Here is a 20,041-nt window from a genome sequence, read left to right on the forward strand (position 1 = left end):
CTTAGAAGTACTATCAAGTTTGAAATTAAAAAGGTTTATAGCAGTTATTTACTTGCGTATCATGTTGTAGAGTACTCTACCTACCCAGGTTTCATTTACTCTCCTTAGTTAAATGCTTAAAATATGGAATCCAGACAGTTTTTTTTTTTATTAGGAAATACGGTTTTTTTGTTTTAAAAGTAAATCTTTTGTGTTGATTGTAGGCTCTTCAGTCGTAGAGATCCAGAGGAGGACGGAATGATGAAAAGAAGGGGACGACAAGGTCCAAATGCCAACCTTGTGAAGACATTGGTTTTTTTCTTTCTGGAAAGTGAGGTTAGTTAATGTTCATTTTATGCGTATGTTCAAAACAATTTGGAGAAAAGGTTGAAATAATGTATATTTTAAAATCTTCCACATATCACATTAAATCTTGGATGGAATAGTTGTACCCATTACACAAAGTTTAAAAAACTTTTGACTTTTCTTAAGATGTTCAAATAATAGGATTTATGTACAGAGCTTAGAGTATGAGCTTTGGAATCAGAAAGACAATTGGGGTCCTCTGATTATTATTTGTATAACTTTGTTTTAGTTACTTAGTTTTTCTTTGTCCCATTTCCCTTGTAAAAATATGGGTAATAATTTGTTACCTAAGAAATTAGCTATCTAATCCACGTAAAACTCTTAACACAGACCTTGCATTTCATTCTCAGTATTTGGTACCTGCTTTATTACTTTTGTTGTAAAGAAGGAGATAGGGATTTACATTTAACATCAGCTCTTAGGTCTCCTTCAGGTTGAAAACCTGTTGACAAGAATTTGAGAGAATCCAACATACATTTTTGGTGTCCATATTCTGTATCACTTAATCACTTTTAGAGTCTTTTAATTAAATTTTCTAATTGTTTCTGCATATGGAAATACAGTTGGTTTTTGCATATGGACCTCTTAACTGTAACTTTGCTAAATTCACTTATTTTGGTAAGTTTTTAATAGATCTGTTGAGTTTTTCTCTAATAATACAATCAAGTCATTGCAAATAACGATAGGTTTATTTCATTTCATTTATGCCATTTTTCCTTGGTGTTACTTTTTTGGTCACTGTTTGTTTATTTTTTGAGAGAGAGAGAGAGAGAGAGAGACACACCGACCGTGCACATACAAGTTGGGAGCAGGGTGGACAGAGGGGGAGACAGAGAATCCCAAGCAGGCTCTGCACTGTCAACGCAAGCCTGATGCGGGGCTCTTACTCACAAACCTGTGAGATCATGACCTGGGTCAAAATCAAGAGACTGAGTCACCCAGGTACCCCTTCCCTGGCATTATTGCACTGGTTAGGACATCCAGTAGAATGTTGAATAGAATAGGTGAGAGTAGACACCTTTGGATTGTTGTTGATCTTCGTGGAAAAGTGTCCAATATCTCTCTGTTCTCTTATTAGTTATGGGTATTGTGTAACTGTTTATTTGAGGATGTTTCCTTCTATCCCTTTTGCTGAGTTTTATCTTGAATGGATGTCGAATTCTGTCCAATGCTTTTTCTGTGTCCCTTAAGATTGTTTTATTGTATCCTTCATTATGTTAATAATTGAACTATGTTGATTGGTTTTTTGAATTTTGAACCAACCTTGCATTCTTAGGGTAAAACCTACTTAGTCGTGATCTGTTATCCTTTTTATATATTGCTGGTTTCTATTCTCTCTATATTCATGTAAGATGTTGGTCCATACATTGTTGTATTTGTAATGTCTCTGACAGCTTTTGGTGTTATTGTAATGTTGTTTCCCTAAAATGAGTTGGGAAGCTATAGGGCCTTTTAAGCTTCACAGATTGAAGAGAAATAATATGCTTATATATTGAATTGATAAGTTAAACATGTATTTTATGTTTTAAGTAACCATTATCACCCCCATTAAATTAAAATCCCAGTATAATTGTAGTTAATTCATGTAGTATTGAGTCAAAATAGGCACTAAACTTAAGTGCATATAATCTTTTCAGAATTAATTTTCTTGTAAACTGTTTAATGATTATTGTGAGGAATATTTAATGATACTACCTAACTAGGTTAACTTATACACAGCAAGCTGAGGCAAGTGTCTTCTCTGTCCTTTTTTCCATTTGACCTCAACAAACAGACATGCTGTTTGAGTTTGTACGTGGTGCCAACAAAGCTTCCATTCCTTTGAGTTAAGGCTAGTGTACTATTTGTCTAAGAGCACGTTGCTCTTTTTAAATTTTAGTTACATGAGCATGCAGCATACCTTGTGGACAGCATGTGGGACTGTGCTACCGAGCTACTGAAAGACTGGGAATGTATGAATAGCTTGTTGCTGGAGGAGCCACTTAGTGGAGAAGAAGGTAAGTGGTTGTTTTCTTGTCTAGACAGTTTTGAAAATGGATTATACTTATTCCATTTGTATTTAATATTAAAACGTAACTGAAAATCTTTGTGAATAATCGTGTTTTCATATACACGAATACTATGTAAAAAGATGTAGTTGCTGTCAATATTGTTGATTTTTTTCCTCCTGGTATCTGTGTTCATATCTTTGGTCAAATTGTGGACCAGTGATGCACAGATTTGTACTGTTCAGGATCGTTTACCTTGTTCTCATCCTTTTAGTGATACAGTAATGGGATATTCTTTCGTACATTAGGTCAGATTCTGTCACTGGCAGAAGGAATTGTTATGTAATACTTATAAGTGGCATATAGGAAAAAGAAACAGGTTAACTCTTTCTGATTCTTTTTTTTTCAGCATTAACAGACAGACAGGAGAGTGCTCTGATTGAAATAATGCTTTGTACCATTAGACAAGCAGCTGAATGTCATCCTCCTGTGGGAAGAGGGACAGGAAAAAGGGTATGTCAGTATAGTTTCAATATTTTAAAGTATATTTCTGCCTTTTCAATATCATTAAAAAAATTCTTGTTTTTAATTTTTTTTTAATGTTTGTATTTTAGTTTTGAGGGGGAGAGGTCGAGTGCGAGTGGGGGAGGGGTAGAGAGAGAGGGAGACACAGAAGCCGAAGCAGGCTCCAGTCTCTGAGCTGTCAGCACAGAGCCCAATGCGGGGCTCAAACTCAGACTGTGAGATCATGACCTGAGCCGAAGGGACGCCCAACCGACTGAGCCACCCAGGCACCCCTAAAAAAAATTCTTGTTTGTAACTATAGGGCCATATTTTTGAATATTAAATTTTATTTTTCAGATGATCTTTGCTAATATGTGTTAGAAGTAAATTTTAAAGCATTAGCAATTTGGAAAATTTGAGTTCCTTCCATAAGATACTTTGGTAGTTACTTCAGGAGATACAGTGATAGTCTCTGCTCAAGACTAAATATAACTCACAAGGGCATTTTTAAAAAAAATATATATGTATTTTTGAGAGAGGGAGAGAGAGACTAGACAGAACAGGAGAGGAGCAGAGACAGAGGGAAACAGAGAATCCCAAGCAGGCTCTGCACTGTGCGTGAAGAGCCCGACATGGGGCTCCATCTCCTGAGCTGCGAGATCCTGATCTGAGCCGAAATCCAGAGTCGAATGCTTAACCAAGTGAGCCACCCAGGTGCCCCTAGAATGGTCCATTTTTGTGTTTTGGTTTATTTGTAGACTTGCTTTCTCTTTCTTTTAATAAAAATTAGAAATTAAAACATGTTTATTCATTAAAATGGAGAAATACCTATTTCCTTGGATTATTTTTTAACGTATCACTGCAAAGTTCACATATATTTGCATTGTAAACCAATAATTCACCAGCCTTTTAAACATTTTGATTATGAGGCATAAAAATATATGGTTTGTCACCTGGTATACACCTATATATGTGTGTTTATGTGTAACTGAAATAAAACTTCATCAAATAGTACTGAAACTTACAGTATGTAACTTACTTTGTTTTCCATTTTTTCTTGTTTTTCTAAATGATGATAGTAACTTACTATGTTGAATTCATAACCCATTGATCATGGCCCATAGCTTAGAATACACTGAAATGCTACTCAATCTCGTTATTATAGAAGATCCTAAACTACATTTTCTATTCCTAACTGCTTCTTTATTCATCTAATGGTAGAGTTGGTTAGTCTAATTGGATATTGATTTTGCCTTTGGAATCCTTCAAAGTTTTTTATTGTTGTTATTTTAGGTAGCTTTTAAAATAATTGTGCAGGTTATTCTCTGTTACTTTTGGGTTTCATATTTTATAGTAGAAATTTTAGTATCCATCATTTAAAATACAGTTTCATCGCTTATTTTGTATGTCTTAACTTGAACTTGAGCACCTAACAATGTTAATAGGTTTAGTAAATACTTAAAAGCATTGTTGTGTTCATTCAGGTGCTGACAGCGAAGGAGAAGAAGACCCAGTTGGATGACAGGACAAAAATCACTGAACTTTTTGCTGTGGCTCTTCCTCAGTTATTAGCTAAGGTACATTTGTGTAATGTCAGAGTATTTCTAAGAAATTACAGGATTTGTTTGGAAATGCCATGCAGATTTTTATCATAATGTCTACTTAACATTTTTGTGATGTTTTGTCATGATTTTCTTTTTATTTCAAAGTATTCTATAGATGCAGAAAAGGTGACTAACTTGTTGCAGTTGCCTCAGTATTTTGATTTGGAAATATATACCACTGGACGATTAGAAAAGGTACAGTGTTTTCTCTGTGTAAAGACACCTTGAACAAAAGTTACTGGTTTAGTTCATCTCATCATATTGTTTGTTTATATTTTTGAAACTTCTAATGCTAAAGGAAACCTACATTTTATATATCTTCTTTATTTTCTCTAAGTTGGATTTAAAGAATGGCATTAAAGAGGCTTCCTTTTGATTCATGCCCATAGCCATACCCTCATTCCTACCCATTATGAGAATATATCTGATCATTTATGGAGATTGGGGTTAGATAACTGGATAATAGTAACTGTAAAATGAGAGCAGTTAATATTCATTGAATACCTTTACTGTGTTCCAGGAACTATTGTAACTTCTTTGTATTTTCACCAAAGCCCTATGAGATTGGTAATATTATTCCCATTAAATCTGAGGAAATAAGTATGGGTGGGTTATTGTATTTATTTTCCACAACTGGAAAAACATCAAAATGTATGCCCTATTTGTTGTAGAGTTACCATATTTGAAGCTTTTTATCGCAGAGGTGTAGTCTTTCTGTGCCTATCATATGTACCTTAGTGTTTTTTTTATTTATATGTTCCTTAGTTTTACTGGAAAAAAAAAAAAAAACCTTTGATTTTGCAGCATTTGGATGCCTTATTACGACAGATCCGGAATATTGTAGAGAAGCACACAGATACAGATGTTTTGGAAGCATGTTCTAAAACTTACCATGCGCTCTGTAATGAAGAGTTCACAATCTTCAACAGGGTAGATATTTCAAGAAGTCAACTGATAGATGAGTTGGCAGATAAATTTAACCGGCTTCTTGAAGATTTTCTGCAAGAGGTATATATTACAAGTATTTTGTCAGTTGGGTTCCTCCCCTTCAGTAACCGAATTATTCATGTGTCCTGGTCATAGTCCCTAGCAGTATGTTTAAAAATGTTCAGACTTTTTGTTCTTTGATTCATCATGTTACTGTTACTCCACCAAAATGGGAAGGTGGTAAGAATCTGTGACTGGGAGAAGGTGGAAGCAAAACTGATACTCCCTCCCCTTTTGTTAATTAAAAAAAAAAAAAAAAAAAGATCTCAGAAGTTACCAGGGTTTAGCTGAACCAGAAGCTATTAGGCAATTAGGGTATAAATGGAACAGAAAAGTAGAACTAAACTATGGCCACGTAGCCTCATAAAAGAAGGCTATTTCTTAGTGTTTTGACAGTGTTACTAAGGAAAGGCAATTAATGATCTTTGATATTGTAAAGCCTTGATAAATTGCTGTTATAGGGGCGCCTGGGTGGCTCAGTCGGTTAAGCGTCCGACTTCGGCTCGGGTCACGATCTCACAGTCCGTGGGTTCGAGCCCCGCGTCGGGCTCTGGGCTGATGGCTCAGAGCCTGGAGCCTGCTTCCAATTCTGTGTCTCCCTCTCTCTGACCCTCCCTCGTTCATGCTCTCTCTCTGTCTGAAAAATAAATAAACACTAAAAAAAATTTTTTTAATAAAAAAAAATTGCTGTTATAGCTACACTGTTCATTTGGGGGTTTCCTTTGTTCTATTATATTCCTAAAGAGACTTAAATTGTGACACTCAAATACACTTGTATTTTTTGAGTTTTGTATTTTCTGGAAATACATACCTAACAGTAATTGACGTGCATAAAATAAAATGTCATAATTCTCAAATGAATGCATTTAGCCTTTTCTACCTAACTTTTGTCATTAATGTTACAAAAATCATAATGGACTTTGTAATTTTCAGTTTTCTTGTTTGTTACTTCTTTAACTTTCTTGTTCTGGGTGTGTGTAACATTCCATGCTTACTAAGTTTTGCTTAATTGGAGGTCTGTGCAAATATGTTAATGTACAATGATGACATTTCTTAGTTAAAAAATTTATTTTTTAATATTTATTTTTTGGGAGAGTGCAAGCAGGGGAGGGACAGAGAGAGACAGAGGATTTGAAGTGGGCTCTGCACTGACAGGCTGACAGCAGCAAGCCCGATGTGGGACTTGAACTCAACGAACCATGAGATCATGACCTGAGCCAAAGTCAGACATTCAACTGATTGAGCCACCCAGGCACCCCTTTAGTTAAAAAATTTAATGGCTGTACTTTTGGCTAGATGTGATTGTGACTAGGACAAGTTAAGTCAAAATCAAGCAATGGATTAAGTTTATTTTATTATTTTTTAAAATTAAAAAAAAAGTTTATTTATTTTGGAAGGAGAGAGAGATAGAGCCCGAGTGGGGGACAGGCAGAGAGAGAGGGAGACACAGAATCTGAAGCGGGCTCCAGGCTCCAGGCTCCAGGCTCCAGGCTCCGAGCTGTCAGCGCAAAGCCCAATGCAGGGCTCTAACTTACGAGTCTTGAGATCATGACCTGTGCTGAAGTTGGATGCTTAACTGATGGAGCCATCCAGGCGCCCCAAGCAGTGGATTAATTAAGTTTAATTACTTGTGTAGAAAAATTCAAGTTTAGAAACAAAATGTTTTTTGAGAGACACAGGGTTCAGTATAGTAAGTTAGATAGTATTTAAAAAAAATTATAAGTTTCATGGCAGTAAGACTCAAAATTTTCAAAAACTTAAGTTACTCTAAATTGGAAAATTGATACTCACAAAGGTCAAGATGTCTTTCTTGAGCACTGTGTTTCGTTCATTTAGGTTTTATCTTTTAGGTGTTGTCTTTATGATCTCTTGTTTGTCCTTTACTATATTTTTCTTTATTATCCTAATACATCTTTTACTGTGAAAGAGTAAATTACTTCCTAGTTTTGTGTCAAGGTTACGTTAAGGGAAAGGGGAGAGTGTCACTCAGTTTTTCTTTCGTGAGTATAATGTACCTGTGATAACAACTCTATTGACTCATTACTCCAGCCATACTGCTTTAAATTTGAACAGACTAGGTATTGAATGAGAAACTTAGTTTGTGGTGTTAGGTTATTTTTCTCAAGGTGGTATCACCAATGTGATAGCCTAAAGTTTTTCATGTGGGTAGTTATTAAGGCTTAATGCTGTCTAATTAATATTTGTAGGGGGAAGAGCCTGATGAAGATGATGCTTATCAGGTATTGTCAACATTGAAGAGAATCACTGCTTTTCATAAGTAAGTTGAATTTTAATATTCTGATATCTTAAAACTAGCAAAATCAAAACCAGTTTGTGTGTTTTAGGGTTATAATGTTATCACATTCTGCTAGATTTCTTGCACTTTTATATAAAAAGTAGTTGGTAGAATCATGTTTTGAATTGGGGGAATAATTGACAAATTATCAAATACCATACTTTTTAAAACATATTTCGTTTTTGTTGCAGGTGCATGTTAAAAAGTTTGCTTTATTTACTTTAACAGCATTTTTGTTAACATTCAAGTCCCAAATCACTCGAAGTGATTAAGCTTAACTTTTAAATATAACTTGTCTTTTGCAGTGCTCATGATCTTTCAAAGTGGGATTTGTTTGCTTGTAATTACAAACTATTGAAAACCGGAATTGAAAATGGAGACATGCCTGAACAGGTTTTTATTTATTTTCAAGTTACATATTTAACTTTGAGAATGAAAACTTGTGACTTTTTCATTTTAACTGTATTCTTTTCTTTTTACAGATTGTTATTCATGCCCTGCAGTGTACTCACTATGTGATCCTTTGGCAGCTTGCAAAGATAACTGAAAGCAGCTCTACAAAGGTTTGTGGTGGTCCTGTGAGGTTCTTACTACGCTCAGTGTCATTAACTGTTTTCAGCACACGTACACATTTAGTAAGATCAGTTATTTCAGTAGTGTTGCTTATTTCTAAAGTACCATTTAGGCATGTATACCATTAGAAAGTTTTTTTTGTAGTTTGATATATATTCAGTGAAAGAACATTAATATGTTATGATTCAAGGCATGATTTTAAATTAAAAATTCTTTCATATTTTAAGGTGGCATAGTTTATGTACGTCCATATTCTCAATAGTATTGAGAACATATAGAAATACAGATTTTGTAAATTATGACCAAGAGCCTTTGAAACCAGCATACAGCTATTGGACTATATAAATTGATGATAACAAGCCTGTTGCCCCTAGATCTTCATAGGCCTCAGTATTGTTTTGGGATCACTTTGTTCATACCTAGATCTTTCTATTGATGTTCCAAATTCATGATAAATCACTTTCTGGTTGAGTATAATGTGGCAGCTACCAGGTAGTAGAACTTTCAGAATTTTATCCATAATGGTAATCTTTGATGTGTTCAGTAATTGAACTAAGCAGTACTGCCTCTTTGATTTGTAAACTAGAAGCTTAAGCATTGTACGTGTAGTAGATGTTGCCTTAAGTATTATATAATATTTTTATAAATATTAAGCACTTTCTAGAAGATAGAGACTTAGTTGTTCATAGCTTTTCCCTCAAAAACCATAGTCTTGATAATAAATTTCTTTTGCATAGAATCACAGAATAATTTTAAATGCTTAGAATTTCTCTGAGTTGATAATGCACAAGATGCTGTTATATCCACAAATGGATATTTCCCCCTTGAAAAAACAATTGAGTATTGTTGTTAGTGTACTTTTGTCAAACACGCAAGAAATTTATTTAACTCAATGCCAAGCTTCTAGTAGGAACAGTAGCCATATTAGCAAATATGACTGCTCGTTTAAGTCAAAAGCATTGAATTAAAAATTAAAATGGGAAAGGAGATTATATTTTGAGTAGAGGAAAAGGATAAAAATGAATGTTACTGAATACAAACTTGTTCTGAAGCTTGGTTGAATTTTCTTTACCAAATCAATCTCCAAGTTAAACTTGTTTTTCTTTAACTTTATGGTCTATTACAATATATTCATATTCTGTCATTTGGGATCCAGTATTAGGTGATGGGTCAAGGTTATACCTTAAATTAGTGAGGATGATCTTTGTAGAATAGTTTAATATTTTAAGGTAATTGGTAAATAATTGGGAAAAAAATGTAAGGAAAAGATTTATTTTTATTGTATGTTTATAAGACCTTAATTTTTTTTTTAATTGGAGCAATACCACGAAACTGATTTTTGTCCATCTCTGTTTTTAAAAAGTACAACTGGTATACTTCAAGTAAGAAATAAAAGATACCGTCTCTTTTATTATTAATTAATTTCGTCATCGATTGGCTACCCTTCAAATTACAAAACGATGATGGAGCATAAATCTTTACGCATTCTGAGTTAGTAGATTTATAAAGATAGCCATATATAGTCATATAGGTTTTCTACTTTTAAAGGACCCAGACCACTTAGGATATTACCCATTAATATACCTGGTATTTTTAAAGCTGCAATTTGTTGCAAATTTTAAGAAAAATGGTCTAATTTGTCTTTTTCGTTCTGATGAATAATAAATAAGTAACTCGAATGTACAGAGTTAATATAGTTAAACATATGATATATTTTATGTAATTTGAAGTATCTTAATACATGAGGTTTGTATACAATATCTTAAATTGTTTATGTTGGATTTTTCAAGGAGGACTTGCTGCGTTTAAAGAAACAGATGAGGGTATTCTGTCAGATATGTCAGCATTACCTGACCAACGTGAATACTACTGTTAAGGAGCAGGTTAGTAATTACTGTAGATAGCCATCTTTTGTAAGCAACCTTTACAAATGTCTGAACTAATACAGAAAATTAAAGTAATACTGAGGTTGAGCAAAGTAGAAATGACTTGTATCTGTCCATGTATATGATGCTCAGAAAATAGATAAATGTATTTCATGTGGAATCTGTAAGTTGTATTGTAGATAACCCTCATATTGTAGTTATTCTGTTATTGTTTCTTTATGACTCACATGGTAAACAGACCCATATATACAAATTAGATGCATGAAATTACGTAAGTTATTCTTTTTTAAAAAACTTTATTTCGGGAGAGTTCACGTGAGTGGGTGAGGGTCAGAGAGGGAGAGCCTCCCTCCCCGTGCTGTCAGCACAGAGCCTGAAATAGGGTTCGATCTCACGAAGTGTGAGATCATGACCTGAGCCAAAATGAAGTGTTTTGGACACCTATCCGACTGAGCCACGCAGGCTCCCCATTGAAATGAACAAGTACAAGTGTGCCTCAGGGAGGAGAATGGGTCTATACGGTTTTTGTCATCTCTGAGAATATTATCAGATAGAGACTGATATTCCTGTTCATCCTGATTGTGTACATTATTTTTCCTTTTGTGGACTTTGAAATTAAAATTTTAATCATTTTCCTGCCTTCAAAGAGTTACCTTCGCACTTCATATGCCCTCATGATTTCATTACTACTATTTACCTCCTCATTCTGGAAATATATATTGTTAAATGCTGCCATAGGTAATTTTCCCATCTGTAAAATGAATTCTGATCCTTGGACTAAGAGCCTGTTTAGTTTTAATTCCCTAGTAGAGGATTAAGGTTTTTTGGACATATGCTTTTTAAATGCTTCTGTGAGGAAGACATTTTCATAATCCTGTTATAAGAAATATTGATGATACAGTGAAAATGGTTATTGTGATATCAAGGGTTTTTTTTTTGTTTGTTTGTTTGTTTTGTTTTTTTTTTTTAGCCATTTCATTCTCCTTAACCTTTGCACATTGGGATAGATCTCTAGCAGTCATCACAAGTGCAATTTTCAGCAGTTTGTGTTCTTTTGGGTACTCTTTATTTATTTTTTCATTTTGGGGTATACTGTTCATTTAATTTATAGTGTATTTTTTATTTTTTTATTTTTTCATTTTTTAAAATTTACACCCAAGTTAGTATATAGTGCAACAATGATTTCAGTAGTAGATTCCTTAGTGCCCCTTACCCGTTTAGCCCATCCCCCCCCCCCCCCCCCGTAACCCTCTGTTTGTTCTCCATATTTAAGAGTCTCTTATGTTTTGTCCCCCTCCCTGTTTGTATATTTTTGCTTCCCTTCCCTTATGTTCATCTGTTCTGTGTCTTAAAGTCCTCATATGAGTGAAGTCATATGATATTTGTCTTTCTCTGACTAATTTCACTTAGCATAATACCCTCTAGTTCCATCCACATAGTTGTGAATGGCAAGATTTCATTCTTTTTGATTGCTGAGTAATACTCCATTGTGTGTGTGTGTGTGTGTGTGTGTGTGTGTGTGTGTGTGTGTGTGTGTATACACACATTGTCTTTATCCATGCGTCTATTGATGGACATTTGGGCTCTTCCCATACTTTTGCTGTTGTCGATAGTGCTGCTATAAACACTTGGGTTGCATGTGCCTCCTGGAAACAGCATACCTGTATCCCTTGGGTAAATACCTAGTAGTGCTATTGCTGGGTCGTAGGGTAGTTCTAGTTTTAATTTTTTGAGGACCCCTCATACTGTTTTCCAAAGTGGCTGCACCAGTTTGCATTCCCACCAGCAATGCAAAAGAGATCCTCTTTCTCCGCATCTTTGCCAGCATCTGTTGTTGCCTGAATTGTGAATGTTAGCCATTCTGACAGGTGTAAGGTGGATCTCATTGTGGTTTTGATGATGTGGTTTTGATGTATCTCATTGTGGTCCCTGATGATGAGTGATGTTGAGCATTTTTTCATGTGTCGGTTGGCCATCTGGATGTCTTCCTTGGAGAAGTGTCTATTCATGTCTTTTGCCCATTTCTTCACTGGATTATTTGTTTTTTGGGTGTTGAGTTTGATAAGTTCCTTATAGATTTTGGACACTAACCCTTTATCTGATATGTCATTTGCAATTATCTTCTCCCATTCTGTTGGTTGCCTTTTAGTTTTGCTGATTGTTTCCTTTGCTGTGCAGATTTTTATTTTGATGAGGTCCCAGTAGTTCACTTTTGCTTTTATTTCCCTTACTTCCGGAGACGTGTTAAGAAGTAGCTGCGGCCAAGGTCAAAGAGGTTTTTGCCTGCTTTCTCCTCGAGGATTTTTGATGGCTTCCTGTCTTACATTGAGGTCTTTCATCCATTTTGAGTTTATTTTTGTGTATGGTGTAAGAAAGTGGTCCAGATTCATTCTTCTACATGTCGCTGTCCACTTTTCCCAGCACCACTTACTGAAGTGACTGTCTTTATTCCTTTGGATATTCTTCCCTGCTTTGTCAAAGATTAGTTGGCCATATGTTTGTGGGTCCATTTCTGGGTTCTCTATTCTGTTCCATTTATCTGAGTGTCTGCTTTTGTGTCAATACCATACTGTCTTGATGATTACAGCTTTGTAATACAGCTTGAGATCTGGGATTGTGATGCCTCCTGCTTTGGTTTTCTTTTTCAAGATTGCTGTGGCTATTCGGGGTCTTTTCTGGTTCCATACAAATTTTAGGATTGTTTCTTCTAGCTCTGTGAAGAATGCTGGTGTTATTTTGATACAGATTGCATTGAATATGTAGATTCCTTTGGGTAGTGTTGACATTGTAACAATATTTGTTCTTCCTCTCCAGGAGCATGGAATCTTTTTCCATTTTTTGTGTGTGTCTTCTTCAATTTCTTTCATGAGCTTTCTATAGTTTTAGTGTATAGATTTTTCACTTCTTTAGTTAGATTTGTTCCTAGGTATTTTATGGGTTTTGGTGCAATTGTAAATGGGATTGATTCCTTGATTTCTCTTTCTGTTGCCTCATTGTTGGTGTATCAGAATGCAACCGATTTCTGTGCATTGATTTTATATCCTGCAACTTTGCTGAATTCCATCAATCAGTTCTAGCAGTTTTTTTGTGGAACCTTTTGGGTTTCCCATATAGAGTATCATGTCATCTGTGAAGAGTGAAAGTTTGACCTCCTCCTGGCCAATTTGGATGCCTTTTATTCCTTTGTGTTGTCTGATTGCTGAGGCTAAGACTTCCAATACTATGTTGAATAACGGTGGTGAGAGTGGACATCCTTGTCTTGTTACTGACCTTAGGGGGAAAGCTCTTAGTGTTCCCCCGTTGAAGATGATATTAGCGTTGGGTCTTTCGTATATGGCTTTTATGATATCTCGTGGTATGATCCTTCTATCCCTAATTTCCGAGGGTTTTTATGAAGAAAGGATGCTATATTTTGTCAAATGCTTTCTCTGCATCTGTTGAGAGGATCATATGGTTTTTGTCCTCTCTTATTGATGTGATGAGCCACATTGATTGTTTTCCAGATATTGAACCAGGCCTGGATCCCAGGAATAAATCCCACTTGATCGTAGTGGATAATTTTTTTAATGTACCGTTGGATCCATTTGGCTAATATCTTATTGAGGATTTTTGCATCCATGTTCATCAGGGAAATTGGTCTATAGTCCTCCTTTTTAGTAGGAACTTTGTCTGGCTTTGAAATCAAGGTAATGCGGGCTTCATAGAAAAGGTTTGGAAGTTTTTCTTCCATTTCTATTTTTTGGAACAACTTCAAGAGAATAGGTCTTAACTCTTCCTTAAATGTTTGTTAGAATTCCCCTGGAAAGCCATCTGGCCCTAGACTCCTCTATTTTTTGGGAGATTTTTTGATTACTAATTCGATTTCTTTACTGGTTATGGGTCTGTTTGGATTTTCTGTTTCTTCCTGTTTCAGTTTTGGTTGTATATGTTTCTAGGAATTTGTCCATTTCTTCCAGATTGCCCATTTTATTGGCGTATAATTGCTCATGATATTCTCTTATTATTGTTTGTATTTCTGCTGTGTTGGTTGTGATCTCTCCTATTTCATTCTGGATTTTATTTATTTGGGTCCTTTCCTTTTTCTTTGTACCAAACTGGCTAGTGGTTTATCAATTTTGTTAATTCTTTCAAAGAACCAGCTTCTGGTTTCATTGATCTGTTTTTTTTTTGTTTGTTTCAATAGCATTGCTTTCTGCTCTAATCTTCATTATTTCCTGAGTTCTGCTGGTTTTGGGTTTTATTTGCTGTTCTTTTTCCAGCTCTTTAAAGTGTAAGGTTACATTGTGTATTTGAGACCTTTCTTCCTTCTTTAGGAAGGCCTGGATTGATATATACTTTCCTCTTATGACCATCTTTGCTGTGTCCTAGTGGAATATAGTGCATTCTTTTTTTTTTTTTTTGATGTTTTTATTTACTTTCGAGACAGAGAGAGACAGAGCATGAACTGGGGAGGGGCACAGAGAGAGAGGGAGACGCAGAATCTGAAGCAGGCTCCAGGCTCCAAGCCGTCAGCACAGAGCCCGACGCGGGGCTCGAACTCACGGACTGTGAGATCATGACCTGAGCTGAAGTCGGACGCTTAACCGACTGAGCCACAGGCACCCCTAGAATATAGTGCATTCTTAAAGCTACAATGGAAGTATTTCAGATATAGTCATCCAACTATAAAGCGATCAGTAAAGTTGTTCCACCTTTGTGTTTGTTACTTGTCTTTATTTATTTTATTTTATTTTATTTTATTTTATTTTATTTTAGAATATCAAAACTGATTTCAGGGAAGTATTTGGAGTTATATAGTGAAAAATTTACAGTCAGTTTCCAACTGTTAATCTTAATTTTCTTATTTCCAACTCCCTTTTGTCCCTCCCATACATACATGCGTGGGCATAAATACATTAGAAAATATTAAATGGCCAAGATCCAGTTACTGAATTTCATGTTTTTCATGCAAAAATATGAAGTATATTCTTGTAATTATTAAATTGCCGAATTTTCCAGTTTTAAATACATAGTTTTGAATTATAGCAATAAAGGATTTGGAAATTCAGTTTTCATCTCTACATTTCACATGAAAGGAAGAAACGTTTCTGTAGGTAGTAAATTGAGTTTAAACTCTTAGGATATGATTTTAATGGAGGTATACATGGATCCAAATTTAATACGTGAAATATTACTTGATATATTTTCATATGCCACCAAGATACTGAGCTTAATATTCCCTATTTCTTACAGTGTTCACACAGTTCCTTATCGGTTATCATATGTAATCTATATAACCTGCTGTTCTGGCCTTGGCAATTATTTGGTCATGAAATATTGGTCATGAATTATCTTGTGTGTCAGTATTCGTAACAGCTTCCAGAAATAGTTCCTGGTTAGTTCACTTGACCTGCTAGTTCACCTAATTAGTAAATACCAACATGCTTATCACTTTGTGTTCTTACTGTATATGTTGCAAAAGTTTTTATAAACTCAGATATCCTGATGGGTATAAATGGCTACTATAATAGCAAAATGAGAAGAGACTGAAAGAAGAGATGAAAGCATAAAGTGAAAGAGAAAAAAGTTAATGTGGTTAGTTCCAAAAAGGTAAAACCATTAATGAGATCTGCTTTATGCTCTGTAGTATACTCTTAGAATCTGTCTAGCAGTAGTCTTCCTTCAAATGTATTTTACTGTTGACTTTGCGACCCCGAGATTCTATGTTGATTACAATCCTTTCCCAACAGGTAATTAAAATTTTCCGGTTTCCTTCTATTTTTACTAGTGTTTGAGTCCATGTAAAACTCCTGGCAAAGTTTTTATAAAGCTCCTTAAGATATAGCATTAGCTTTATGTTTATTATGATATTATCTGGTTTGCCTGATGAGTAATAAGGAGGCACATAATTGGTTGTGTTTTTTCTCTACTTAATTACCACACATAATGAGAATGAGCATGCTTAAAAAGTACCAGAGACTTTGTGATCTCTCTTCTAAGAGATATTCTAGGACATTCCAAGTTTATATGTTATTTCATATTTAGGAATGTATAACATGAGATACTGTCATATAGTGTAGAATGAGATTTGGAGTCAGAAAACCTATGGTTGATTCCTGACTGCATGTTTTGGCAGTGTTAATATGTTCAAGTCACTTAAAGGTTGCTGAAAAGAAACAATATTTGTGAAGTTACCTTGCAGTTAGTAAAACATGATTGCACACATCAGTGATCATTATTATGAAAATTACATTCTTCAACTTTAAAAATTTAGTAAAATACTGCACTAATTTTTTTCAGCAAAAGTTAGATTCTGTTTTTGTGTTAAATATGTCACTTGTGGTAGTTGGTGAGAAACCTTGAATTATAGCATGCTGTCCTTTTTTTTAATAGGCCTTCACTATTCTGTGTGATATTCTGATGATCTTCAGCCATCAAATTATGTCTGGAGGACGTGACATGTTAGAGCCATTAGTTTACACCCCTGATTCTTCATTGCAGTCTGAGTTGCTCAGCTTTATTCTGGATCATGTCTTCATTGAACAGGATGATGATAATAACAGCGCAGGTAATTTTAGTGATATCTTTTTGTGAAATCTTTGTATCCAGCAGAAATTTAAGTAAGTGGTAGAATACTATTTGATATTTTACTCTGAAAACTTTAAACACAGGTTCATGTTCTGGCACATTTCTATTAATTTTTTGTAATATTGTAAAGATAATGTGATATCTTCTTACCAGGTTTTAGGTAGTTTGAAAAGAATAAAGTGTTTCTTTAAGTGACCTTTTTGTTGTATTAAACTGTATAATTTCTCAATGTTAGAAAATGTTTGAAACTGTTCTGTAAATGTCTGGGGCAGTACAGAATGTTCACAGGAAAATAATTGCACCAGCCTTGCCTAGTGTTAAATTACTCTTCCTACCCTAATTACATACACAGATGCGTTACTTGAACAAGAGGTCATGGAAAAACAGTGTTGGGTGGCTTCTTTCTCGGTTTGTTTTTAATTTGAAGTGCAATATAACATCAATATATATGAATCTCCATACATATAATGACACATCACTGCAAATCAGATTCTAAACACCTACAATTCTAGACATGGCTTATAGCTTATTTTTATCAATAACCAGCTTTGTTTCTCAAGTATTAAAATTTAGCTAAAACAGAATGAAGAAACCTAGAGTAGCAGAAACATTTGTTAAGAGTCCATGTATTGAAGTTTATTTACTTAAAACTTTTTACCTTTGGGCGCCTGGGTGGCTCAGTCGGTTGAGCGTCTGACTTTGGCTCAGGTCATGGTCTCGTGTTCTGTGAGTTGGAGCCCTGCATCGGGCTCTGTGCTGACAGCTCAGAGCCTGGAGCCTGCTTCGGATTCTGTGTCTCCCTCTCTCTCTGCCTTTCCCCCGCTCCTGCTCTGTCTCTGTCAAAAATAAATAAACATTAAAAATTTTTTACCTTTTACTTTGAGCTGTTGGTTTAGTTAGACTTTTATTTTTTAACATTTATTTGACATTTATTGGTCAGCAGGCAGTATACTAGATGCTATGGATATAAAAAAAATGAAACAGTGGCTTTTCCTTTGAGAATTCAATTCAAGTGGAAAAGCCATACCTATTTTTTTTAAAAACGTTTATTTATTTATTTTGAGAGAGAGCACATTCAGGGGAGAGGCAGAGAGAGATGGAGAGAGAGAATCCCAAGCAGGCTCCAAGCTGTCAACACAGAGCCTGACTTGAGGCTCGAATTCCTGAACCACGAAATCATAACCTGGGTCGAAATCAAGTCAAATGCTTAACCAACTATCCAGGTGCCCTGAAAAGACATATCTAAACACAAATGATTTCACTGCAATTTGATAAGTAATAGAGGCATGTTCACATTGTTGTGGGCTTGTAGAGAAAGTTTTAACTGGCCTGGGAGTCAAACCATTGAAATAAGCTAACATTTGAATCAGATCCTAAAAGAGATGAGTAGGAGTTTTTAAAACTTCTATGGGAAAGCATACTTGCATTCCAAAAACTGATAAAAATCAGTTTTGGTTTACCACCCTTTTCGTTAATTGGGTGACTGCCTCTACTACATTTATACCATGAAACTAGAAGAGAATAAGCTTGCCAATACTCCTGAGTTTTCTAGAAGCTTGTTGAAATTACACTCAGTCTTATTGGGCTTTTTTTTCCTATTTAAACCTTAAAAATGAAATGTATTCCAGTTTTTTTGAAAAATATAAAATATAACACGTTTGTCCATATCTACCACTAGCACTTGTCAAATTTTGCCTTATTTGTTACTGATTTTTATTTTTGAAGGAATAAAGGGTAGATACAAAAGAAATCCTTGTTTTTATCCCTGCCCAGTCCTATTACTCTTTTTCCCTGGAGATAACTGCTATTCTGAATTTGCCGTTATCATTCTTTGCTTTTTAATTTTATTATTAGAAGTTTATATGTCTGATAATATATAGTTTATGTTACTAGTTTCCACATAAATGGTATTATGTTGAACATTTTATTTTGCATCTTGTTTTTTTGCATTAACATTTTTGAAATCTGTCAGTGTTGTCATGGTTATAGCTTATTCATCTTGACTGCTGTTACATAATATGAATTAACTCTACTTTATCCATTTTTATGTTATTTCCTTTTTTTATTTTGGGGGGGAGGAGTGAGAGAGAGAGAGAGAAAGAGAATGAATGAATGAATGAATGAATGAATCCAAAACAGGATCCACACTCAGCACAGAGCCTGATATGGGGCTTGATCCCATGACTGTGAGATCATGACCTGTGCTGAAATCAAGAGTCGGACGCTTCACTGACTGAGCCACCCAGGCACCCCTATCCATTTTTATATTGAGGAACATTTAGGTTGTTACCAATTTTTTCCCTGTTGTAGTGCTACAACAAATGTTTTCTTACACTTTTCCCCTTGAGTGCACGTGCAAATGCTTTTCTAGTGCATATCTAAGAATGGAATTGCCAGATTATATAGTCTTTGTGTGTCTTAACTTGACCACATGTTGTGAAATTATTCTCCCAAGTTGTTGTATTGTTTTATTTTCCCACCAGGAACATGAGTTTCCATTGCTTTTCGTTTTCATCTAACCCCTGATGTTGTAGACCCATGGTTATTTATTTGATTTGTTTGTCTACATCTCATGAGAAGGGGAGCGTAAAACAGAGAGTGCTTCTGGAGGCAATGACAACACAAAATAACAATGGCAGCTAACATCTATGAGAGGCCCAGTGGGTGAGATAATTCTCTAACATTGTTTAATCCCCACAAGTGGCTGGTTTTCAGTAAGAAGTGGAAAAAAACCAGGGTGCCTGGCTGACTCAGAAGTGTATGTGATTCTTAATTCAGGGTCATGAGTTCAAGCCCCACTTTGGGTGTAGAGACTACCAAATAAATAAACTTTAAAAACAAACCCAAAATCAGAGCTCAAAAACTTAATATCTGGGCAATTTAGTCTGTAGGGGGAAAGCATCTGAATACATGTACCTCCTAAGAGTAGTACTAAACAGTGATTGGAAACAGTATCGTATAGAAATCCATTACAATCACAGAGATGTTTAGACAAAGCTGGTATATTCAGTGCAATCTTTTAAAAGAGTAAACAATACATTTTAAGTTTCTAATCAAATGGCTTTGGGATTCTGGAGTATGCACTTATGATAACTTTTTCTGATGCTCTGTCTGAAATTCCTATTCTCAAAATTTGGTTTTGACTTAATAGCAGTTATCAAGGATCATCAGAGACAGGGTAAAACATTTGTTTTAAAGAACATTCTTACTTTACACAAATTAGTTGTTTGATATTGGTGATCTTATATTGACGAGCTGACAGGATATGCACCTACTGTTCACAAAAGAGGA

The 20,041-nt window shown here is 35.0% G+C and overlaps 1 protein-coding gene across 8 annotated transcripts in view; it reads left to right on the top strand.

Moving 5' to 3' along the window:
* STAG2 (stromal antigen 2) overlaps positions 1 to 20,041 on the top strand; it is a 137,389-nt gene that overhangs the window by 91,475 nt on the left and 25,873 nt on the right. For all 8 annotated transcript variants that reach the window (XM_053201630.1, XM_027054323.2, XM_027054326.2 and 5 more), the window contains 11 exons: positions 204 to 315; positions 2,225 to 2,342; positions 2,743 to 2,846; positions 4,322 to 4,414; positions 4,547 to 4,636; positions 5,246 to 5,449; positions 7,636 to 7,706; positions 8,030 to 8,117; positions 8,207 to 8,287; positions 10,088 to 10,180; positions 16,556 to 16,730. In XM_053201630.1, the coding sequence (XP_053057605.1) occupies positions 204 to 315; positions 2,225 to 2,342; positions 2,743 to 2,846; positions 4,322 to 4,414; positions 4,547 to 4,636; positions 5,246 to 5,449; positions 7,636 to 7,706; positions 8,030 to 8,117; positions 8,207 to 8,287; positions 10,088 to 10,180; positions 16,556 to 16,730 (1,229 nt within the window). The remainder of the gene's footprint in view (positions 1 to 203; positions 316 to 2,224; positions 2,343 to 2,742; positions 2,847 to 4,321; positions 4,415 to 4,546; positions 4,637 to 5,245; positions 5,450 to 7,635; positions 7,707 to 8,029; positions 8,118 to 8,206; positions 8,288 to 10,087; positions 10,181 to 16,555; positions 16,731 to 20,041) is intronic.

Source organism: Acinonyx jubatus, chromosome X, assembly GCF_027475565.1.
Source record: "Acinonyx jubatus isolate Ajub_Pintada_27869175 chromosome X, VMU_Ajub_asm_v1.0, whole genome shotgun sequence".
NCBI lineage: Eukaryota > Metazoa > Chordata > Mammalia > Carnivora > Felidae > Acinonyx > Acinonyx jubatus.